The 10223-nt window shown below is 27.0% G+C and overlaps 1 protein-coding gene across 1 annotated transcript; it reads left to right on the top strand.

Moving 5' to 3' along the window:
- Positions 1-498: 498 nt before the first annotated feature.
- LOC123274086 lies at positions 499-5698 on the top strand. Its single transcript, XM_044741581.1, has 8 exons — positions 499-522; positions 601-719; positions 1605-1713; positions 1792-2465; positions 3530-3751; positions 3852-4245; positions 5101-5298; positions 5393-5698. The coding sequence occupies exons 1-8, from the start codon at positions 499-501 to the stop codon at positions 5696-5698; spliced, it is 2046 nt and encodes a 681-aa protein (XP_044597516.1).
- Positions 5699-10223: the final 4525 nt, after the last annotated feature.

The raw sequence follows: 10223 nt of genomic DNA, 5'->3' as shown, positions 1-10223 counted from the left end.
CCAATTAGATATATGTTTTTTATACCATGAAATTTTTTTTTTAATTATATAACTAAAATTATATAACTTTTATAATATATATAATTATTGTATAAAAATATATAACTAATATATTTCAAATTGATGCGTTTAAAGTGTAAATTCGAGCGTTTTTTTACGAGCATGTATTTTTAAAAATCACCGTCAAAGTCGCTTCACGACCTCCATCTTTATTTTGTACTCCCGCTTCTTCGAAATTTAACCATAAAAACTAAGGTTTCATTTATGTTAATTAACTAGTAAATAAAAATAGCATAATTTTGATAATTATAAAGTAATTATTTACAGTAAATCTCACAATGTTTAATAACAAAGTTTTAAATTTTAAGAGATTTAAATATTATTTACAGCTGAACGTAAAGGTTAACTTCAGATATTTATTTTTCCAGATAACCGTTAAATCAACTCAAGACTCTAAGAATTATCAATATATTGATGATGGCCAAGAAAACAACAAAAATGGTGCCTTCAATTGGAGCAAAGGTTTGAAGAGGAATCCAAATTTGAGGCGGAACTCAAAAATATGAGAATAATACTGGTTATAAATTCGTCATTGACAAGTCCCGGTCACCAGAAGCTGCCAAAGTACAAGTTGATGAGAAGTTCTCGTTTTACGAACGAACTTACCTTTGCGATCGTGGGGGCTTATTTCGGGGAGAAATACCTGAAAATATTGTAAAGTAAGTAATTCGAAATCCGCTGATAGTAAAATTTTTTTCGAAGCTTTGGTATATTTTTATTATAACTTGCTATTTATATCTAATCATACAGTTATTGAGCGAAGTTAATGATCAAATTGGGAAGAAATGTTAATTATTTACAGTGATTGGTCATATAAATTTCGTATTGATTATTTTAATAATTTAAAAAAATTGATTACAATTTAAACTTAATTTATCAGTCACAATTAATTATTATTAAAATATATGAAAAATACACCCGTTATTGATAAACACATGAAAACAATTTTTTTTTTTTTATAAAGTAAAAGAATAATTGGAAAGTGTTCGGTAATAAAAAATGAGCATGTTTTTTATAGCAACTAATTATTAAACTTTTTAAGCAACAATTAATCAAGTTGTAGTAAGAAACCTGTTGGCTACAACATTAAATTGGTCTGTTGTCATAACAAAATGATGTTGCTGCCTGGAATAGCTGTAAAAATCAGAAAAGTTTTTCTTTGAACTTGTCTTTAATGTAATAATTAATAATTTCTTTTTTGCTTGTAACAAATAAAAAATTCTGGACATGATTTACTCAGCAGGATATTTCCAAAACTTCCTATAATATTAAAGTTCAAAACGCTTAAAAATTTTTCTATTGCTTAGTTGTTAGCTCTTGAAGCTCAAAATACTTGAGGCTCGACAATTTAGTTAGGTATTCAACTCAACTATTTTCTATAGTTATACAAAATAGTTGAGTGTAACTTTAATTATTTATAACTGAATATATTAATTTAATTCCAATTATATACAAATTGTAAGATTCAATGTTAGATATAAATCTTCCAATATAGTAGAAATTTATTTCAAAAACGTGAATTAGAAATGATATTACTATTTCAGAAGCCGAAAAATATCGTGCCCAGTAACAATGGTAGTTCGAATACTAAAAAAATATAATGCAATTTCTATTAGAAAGATCAACTTAAAACATGACCATCCACCTGAATATGTAAGTGTTAGCTACTATTTAACTATTATTTTTTTATTTTATATTTATTTAATCACCATTATTATTTGATTTTTTTAGATTACTCTTCCAGCTCCGAACTCATCAAAGAGAGCGTGTGATGATGATATGTCCTTAGGTGAAAGATTAGAATCTTTATCAGATCCCAAGAAAATTAAAGGTTACATACAGTTATTGGAAAAAAAGCTTGAAACAATGAAAGAAAGTGAAATTCAAAAAGAAAAACCTTCAACTTCTACCAGTAATACCAAATCTATAGTTAATAGCAGTGAGGAAGAATTTCATTCAGAAGAAGAAAGAAGCAAAAGACTCGAGGAATTGAGAAAGAAAAATAAAGAATTATCTAAAAAAGCTAAACTTTTACAATCAAAAAGTAATACTGAAATAAAAATAAACAGAATGATCAAGTGGCTCAAAATCAACAATGAAATAAATTTACAGAATATCCTTAAAAAAAATCAAAAAATCCAGTTAACAGATTTAGATCTCACAAGAGTAATTAGAGACAGTTTTACATATAAGAAATATGATATTGATCTATTACATGAATATATATCAGAAGATGCAATGAAACATATAAAAGAAAAAATTGCAGTACAAAAATTAAACAAAACGTGGAACTGCCCAATTTGCGAAAATAATGAAGATACAAATGAAGTTCGCTGCGATGAATGTTTTGTATGGATTCATTTTCAGTGTCTTGGATTAAAGAGTGCACCAACAACAGGAAAATGGTACTGCCCAGATTGTACAGAAGACAAGAACTCAAAATAAAACAGCATTAAAACAAGGACATGTCATGCATTGATGAAAATATAAATTTGGGATAAAAAAAAATTAGAACCAAGAAAATCAATTTATAAATTTCATTGCTTTTAATTCAACTTAAAAGTTTAAAGATAAAAAATTTTGGCTTTAATGGAGACAATGAAATTTATCAAGATGTTCTTCTTGGCTCATAATTTTTGTGCATTACTTTGATGTAATTATTTACGTATCAAAATTACTCTATTCTAAATTGATTATTATTTATTTTATTTATTGTACTCTCAATGTTCAACGTTAATCGTTTGTCGAGATTTTTTATTTTTTTGTTTGTTAGTTTTAAGTTAAATGATTAATTTATGTGTTTATCTTGAAATAAAGTATAAGAAAAAATAATGATATCATTTAATTTAGTATTTTATTAAAAACTTTTTTATTGTTTTTTATCATCACTGTTAAAACAGTCCTTTTATATATGTATCATTGGCAAAAAAAAATCTATTTTATTAATTTTATAAAAAATTTCAAATTTCAAACGTTTATTTTTCTAATTGCAGTACGCGCACGGGAAAACAATAACCTTCAATAATAATCATAACCCTTAATCCGCGCATCCGCGCCCCCTCCTTCTAAACAAAAAAAATTACAGTGCACTCTGCAATTTATTAAATATTTCTTTTGTTTTTGTAATTGTGTTTTTTTTTTATCAATCCGGTCGAATTATACGCGTCATTACAGATATTTCTTATAATTTACTGTCATTAAATACGATTATCGTGATAATCGTTTATCACTTCTATCAAAAATGAAAGTTATGAAAGATGATGTAAAAAAAAAAAAAACATTGAAAAGCCATCATGGCGTTTCGATGGATTCAGTTACCATATAAAAAAAAGTCCATTTGTTAAAAAATATAATAGCATAGTGAAGTAAATATAAATTAAAATTCACATCATTAATATATACATCGATTAATGGTCCAAATTATTGAATCATTTTTATTAAATTGTAATATAATCAATAAAATTTACAGGGACATGAGATGCATCCGAGATAATCTGACAAGAAACAAATGTCCCGGAAAAGGATCTCTCATTAAAGGGGTATTTTATCGAGATGAAAGAGAAAAATACAAACATAATCATCCTAAAGATGATACACTTGTCAAAAAACAAACGTGCCAACAAAATATTGATAATATGGCAAAAATTCCTTTTGTCGAACCGAGCCAAATTATTAACTACGTCAAATCTAAGTAAGTATATTTCTCATTTTGTATCATCCAAAATATTATTCATTAATCTACCCTTAAAATATAAAAGAAATTAAAAAAAATTTTTTTTTTTTTTAATGAGCGAACTAGTGCCGCAATCTAAAACGTTTTGCGCTCTTCGAAAGCAAGTTCAGCGCTCAATACAAGCTAATAACCCAGTTGCAACAAATATCAAACTATCAGATAAAAACATTGACGAGTTCGGGAAGCTGATTGAAGAATCAAAATCACAGCTCCAGTATGGGAATATGAAAAAATTTCAGCTTACTGGAAAGCATTTCCACATTTCCATAAATAAGCCGCATGGAGAAGTGGTCCAAGCGACGAATGTGTTGATTTATGATAGTGAATTTATAGAACTAATCAGCCCTCACATAGAAAATATATTCGTGGATGCTACATTCAAAGCTTTTCCAAGCTTAAATGTGCACAAAGGCCAGCTACTAACAATAATGGCTGAAATTAAAAATCAAAAGGTGCTAAATATATTTATTTAAATGTTTAAAACAGTACTTATAAAAAAGAAAACATTAATTAATTACTATATAATGTACAGTGTAAAAAAATTCGGTGTAAAAGTTGGACCGAGAGACTTTCACACCGTAGTGTAAGTATGAAAAATCGTTGTAAAATTTCCACCGTGTGAAATTAACACTATAATTTATTATTTTTAGATTTATAATTAATAAATGACCTTATATCTAGTCAACTAAAGATATTATAAGCTCCCCCTGACAATACACTCATTGAGACCTTTCATTTTAGTACCCACATAAATTTATCGTATATTTATATGTATTATAAATATGTATATATGAAAAATATATCAAAATGCATGTGGGTATTCAAATGAAAGGTCGTGATGAATGTAACATCAGGATGAGCTTATATCTTAAGAAATGACAATAGATAAAAAAGTACAGTGCAATTTAAGAAAAGTCTTTATTTAATAAAGAAAAATTGGATTTATTTATAGTTCACAAGTCACGGCAAGCACATAGTGTCTGCAAAGTTACTAGTAATAGTTATTAAAATTGATAAATTATAAATAATACATTTGCACGTTTGATGTGTAAATTGATGTGTAAAATTTAAGATTCACACCGTTCAAATGTAACATTACACTTAGTAAGATTGTCACACCGTCTGTGTTAATAATTTTTACATCGAATCATTTACACTACACCGAGTCAAATAAAATTTTTTTACAGTGCACATTCCGTATATCGAAGATAATTCATAATTTGTTAATACGTGATTTTTACAAATAATACAATATTTAAAAATGGTTGTAAAATTTCACTTACGTATTTAAATTAAATTATTTTCAGGCAGTACCATTCATTTGGGTACTGATGACAAACAAATCTACAGAATGTTATCAGCAAATTTTCCAATATATTGCTGATAATTTTGAAAATTTAAAACCTAAACAGAGCATGTCCGACCATGAGTTGGCGATCCGGAAAACACTTAAACTAGTGTTTCCGGAGATTCAGGTACGGACATGTTATTTTCATTATGTGCAGGTGAGTTATATTGATTTCATCAATTATTTAAATTATAGATTATGTAATAAATATAATAGAATAATTTGATAATGAATAATTTCATTTCTTACAGGCTGTAATAAAAAATGCTCAAAAACATAAAATAATTGATACTACAATACCTGTTCATGAGGTTCCAGAACTTTACCTAATATTACGGCGGCTAAAATATTTAGCAATATTACCATCAAATTTGATAATACCAACTTTTCAACTGATAAAGTCGAAGTGTAAAGAAAATTTTGGAACGTTCTTCGACAGTTATCTTGATTATTACGAGAACCAATGGATAAAAAGTGAAGGTCCTAGTCAATTTTCAGTATACCGACAAACAAAACATCGAACAGATAATATTGTAGAATCTTATCATAAAAATTGAACGCACGAATAAAATCGCAGACACCAAATCACAACTTTTTATTGGTAAAATTTCTAACTTATTATTATTATAATTAATATTATTATTGTTATTATTACTATTACTATTTATTTCCAGGTGTAGTTAAATCAATTGCAGAAGAGGCGAGAATTAACTTCGCAGAAATAATGGAGAACACTTACGAGGGTCGTGAAAAAAGCAAGACGACAAAAGAGCGTAATGAAACAATGGAAAATTTTTGGAATACTATTGATAATCATTTAAAAAATCCAATCAATCATACAGCAGAGATGATGCTTGATTGTATTGATAAGATCCCTGATGTAGCTGAACTGAAAGAGAAAGAAATAAAAAACATGAAGAAAATGGCAAGTAACGTAAAAACGATCAGTAAACCACTGACAATTTCAGAAAATGGTTTGTCGTTCTTCATAACAGAGCTTGATACCGAAGAATCGATAATAAAAAAAGTGATGTTTGTTCACCGACAAAGTTACCAGTATAATAAAGACTTTTTATTTGTTGTAAATAACATAAATTAAGTAATATAATCAATCATTTTAATAATTAATATTATTTTGCAATGTATGCACAATAAAAAAATTCAGAGTCTAAATTGTTTGTAATTAAACTCATTATTTATCTGTAATTAGCTTATTGTACCGCCGTAATTATCAAATGTACTCCTTTAACAAAGTAATTCTTCCTTTAATTAATTAAATAAAGTATTGTTTTATTCATTTAAGGTTTATTATTGTTTTGCATTCCATGCACGGGAAAAATATTTAAACTCTAAATTATTTATAATTGGGCCCTTTTATTTTTAATTTGTTTATTGTGCCGCCTCAATTGATAAATTTAGTCCCTTAACAAAGTAATTCTTCCTTTAATTAATTAAATGAAGTAATGTTTTATTTATCTAAGGTTTATAATTATTTTGCAGTGCATGCACGGGAAAAAAAAATTCAATGTCTAAATTGTTTTTATTAGGCTTCTTTTATTTTTAATTAGTTTATTGTGCCGCCTTAGTTGATAAATTTAGTCTCTTAACAAAGTAATTCTTCCTTTAATTAATTAAATGAAGTAATGTTTTATTTATCTGAGGTTTATAATTATTTTGCAGTGCATGCACGGGAAAAAATTCAATGTCTAAATTGTTTTTTATTAGGCTTCTTTATTTTTAATTAGTTTATTGCGCCGCCTTAGTTGATAAATTTAGTCCCTTATTAAAGTAATTCTTCCTTTAATTAATTAAATGAAGGAATGTTTTATTTATCTGAGGATAAGGTGTTTTGCAGTGCATGCACGGGAAAAAAAATTCAAAGTCCAATTTATTTATAATTAGGCTTCTTCATTTTTAATTTGTTTATTGTGCCGCCTTAGTTGATAAATTTAGTCCCTTATTAAAGTAATTCTTCCTTTAATTAATTAAATGAAGGAATGTTTTATTTATCTGAGGATAAGGTGTTTTGCAGTGCATGCACGGGAAAAAAATTCAAAGTCCAATTTATTTATAATTAGGCTTATTTATTTTTAATTTGTTTATTGTGCCGCCTTAGTTGATAAATTTAGACCCTCAACAGAGTAATTTTTCTTTTAATTAATTAAATGAAGTAATGTTTTATTTATCTGAGGTTTATAATTATTTTGCAGTGCATGCACGGGAAAAAAATTCAATGTCTAAATTGTTTTTTATTAGGCTTCTTTATTTTTAATTAGTTTATTGTGCCGCCTTAGTTGATAAATTTAGTTCCTTAACAGAGTAATTCCTCCTTTAATTAATTAAATGAAGTAATGTTTTATTTATCTGAGGATAAGGTGTTTTGCAGTGCATGCACGGGAAAAAAATTTAAACTCTAATTTATTTATAATTAGGCTTCTTCATTTTTAATTTGTTTATTGTGCCGCCTTAGTTGATAAATTTAGTCCCTTATTAAAGTAATTCTTCCTTTAATTAATTAAATGAAGTAATGTTTTATTTATCTGAGGATAAGGTGTTTTGCAGTGCATGCACGGGAAAAAAAATTCAAAGTCCAATTTATTTATAATTAGGCTTATTTATTTCTAATTTGTTTATTGTGCCGCCTTAGTTGATAAATGTAGACCCTCAATAGAGTAATTTTTCCTTTAATTAATTAAATGAAGTAATGTTTTATTTATCTGAGGATAAGGTGATTTGCAGTGCATGCACGGGAAAATAAATTCAAAGTCCAATTTATTTATAATTAGGCTTATTTATTTTTAATTTGTTTATTGTGCCGCCTTAGTTGATAAATTTAGTCCCTTTTTAAAGTAATTCTTCCTTTAATTAATTAAATGAAGTAATGTTTTATTTATCTGAGGATAAGGTGTTTTGCAGTGCATGCACGGGAAAAAAATTTAAACTCTAATTTATTTATAATTAGGCTTCTTCATTTTTAATTAGTTTATTGTGCCGCCTTAGTTGATAAATTTAGTCCCTTATTAAAGTAATTCTTCCTTTAATTAATTAAATGAAGTAATGTTTTATTTATCTGAGGATAAGGTGTTTTGCAGTGCATGAACGGGAAAAAAATTCAAAGTCCAATTTATTTATAATTAGGCTTCTTCATTTTTAATTTGTGTATTGTGCCGCCTTATTTGATAAATTTAGACCCTCAACAGAGTAATTTTTCCTTTAATTAATTAAATGAAGTAATGTTTTATTTATCTGAGGTTTATAATTATTTTGCAGTGCATGCACGGGAAAAAAATTCAATGTCTACATTGCTTTTTATTAGGCTTCTTTATTTTTAATTAGTTTATTGTGCCGCCTTAGTTGATAAATTTAGTTCCTTAACAGAGTAATTCTTCCGTTAATTAATTAAATGAAGTAATGTTTTATTTATCTGAGGTTTATAATTATTTTGCAGTGCATGCACGGGAAAAAAATTCAAAGTCCAATTTATTTATAATTAGGCTTATTTATTTTTAATTTGTTTATTGTGCCGCCTTAGTTGATAAATTTAGTCCCTTTTTAAAGTAATTCTTCCTTTAATTAATTAAATGAAGTATTGTTTTATTTATCTGAGGATAAGGTGTTTTGCAGTGCATGCACGGGAAAAAAATTTAAACTCTAATTTATTTATAATTAGGCTTCTTCATTTTTAATTTGTTTATTGGCCGCCTTAGTTGATGAATTTAGTCCCTTTTTAAAGTAATTCTTCCTTTAATTAATTAAATGAAGTAATGTTTTATTTATCTGCGGATAAGGTGTTTTGCAGTGCATGCACGGGAAAAAAATTTAAACTCTAAATTATTTATAATTGGGCCCTTTTATTTTTAATTTGTTTATTGTGCCACCTTAATTGATAAATGTAGTCCCTTAATAAAGTAATTGTTACTTTAATTATTTTATAAAGTTCCGTTTTATTTATCTGAGGTTTATTATTGTTTTGCAGTGCATGCACGGGAAAAAAAAATCAAAGTCCAAATTGCTTATAATTAAACCTCTTTATTGTTAAACAGTTTATCGTGCCGCCTCAGTTATTAAATTTAATCCTTAAGTTAAACAAAGTAATTGTGCCTTTAATTAATTAAGTAATTAATTATTTCAATGTTTATTATCATTTTGCAGTGCATGCACAGGAAGAGAATGTAAATTCTAAATAATTTATTATTATCCCTCGTTATTTTTCATTAGTTTATAATGACGCCCTACTTATTGACTTTTGTTTCCTAGCAAGACATTTTTCATTATTTTCTCTTTTTTCTTACTTTATATTACTCTACAACCATTAGAAACATATCCCCTAGTCTATTTTCCCAGAATGATCGCTTTGATCACATTTGAGGCATTTTCAGGGTATTACTGACATCTATTAACTAAATTTTACATTTCACGACTATCTTTTTTATCATTCTATTAGACATTCGACATGATGGCAGCATTTTACACTTCTCTGGCTGCGTAGAACTCACCATTCGAATTATTTGCGCGCCTTTACTGCATAGCAGCATAGCCAACTTGAAATTTTTAATCGCCGCCATTTTGGTGGCAAAGTGTCCCCGTCCCGCTCAGATCTTGATCGGCTGACTTTTCCGAAGAAAGCAAAATCAAACAATTCTAGCTCTTTTAGGGCCAGTTTTTCAAATCAAGATAAAATTTTATCCAGGATGAAATTATTATTGCCAGTATATTTATATATATGAAATATATAGACATATTTTCATCATCAGATAAAATTTTATCCAGGATTGAAAAACTGGCTCTTAAATATTGACTCTAGTTAATAAATGCAACTGAATGAGAAGAAAATATATTTAGAAAAATACAGATCGAAAGTTATTTAATAATTAATCCTTGGGATTTTATATTAAAAAAATATTTTAAGATTTTTTGTTTTTAAAAAAATTTTTAATTCAAAGTTTGTATTTTTCCCGCAGAAATTGAATGTTTATAAAGTTTCAATATAAATCATTTAAAGTATCACTTTTCGTACAATATCTAGCAGCATTGATAAAATTTTATATCAATAAGCCGCGAACATTCTTTAGCTTAGATTGA

Source organism: Cotesia glomerata, unplaced genomic scaffold (genome assembly GCF_020080835.1).
Source record: "Cotesia glomerata isolate CgM1 unplaced genomic scaffold, MPM_Cglom_v2.3 scaffold_214, whole genome shotgun sequence".
Lineage (NCBI taxonomy): Eukaryota > Metazoa > Arthropoda > Insecta > Hymenoptera > Braconidae > Cotesia > Cotesia glomerata.
The sequence above is the reverse complement of the archived record's forward strand: the minus strand, read 5'-3'. Positions and strand labels throughout refer to the sequence as shown.

Coding starts and splice junctions, on each gene's coding strand:
- LOC123274086 (XM_044741581.1), top strand. CDS start 499: ATGGTGCCTTCAATTGGAGCAAAG. Junction 720..1,604: donor ATACCTGAAAATATTGTAAA/GTAAGTAATTCG, acceptor TTACTATTTCAG/AAGCCGAAAAATATCGTGCC. Junction 1,714..1,791: donor ATGACCATCCACCTGAATAT/GTAAGTGTTAGC, acceptor TGATTTTTTTAG/ATTACTCTTCCAGCTCCGAA.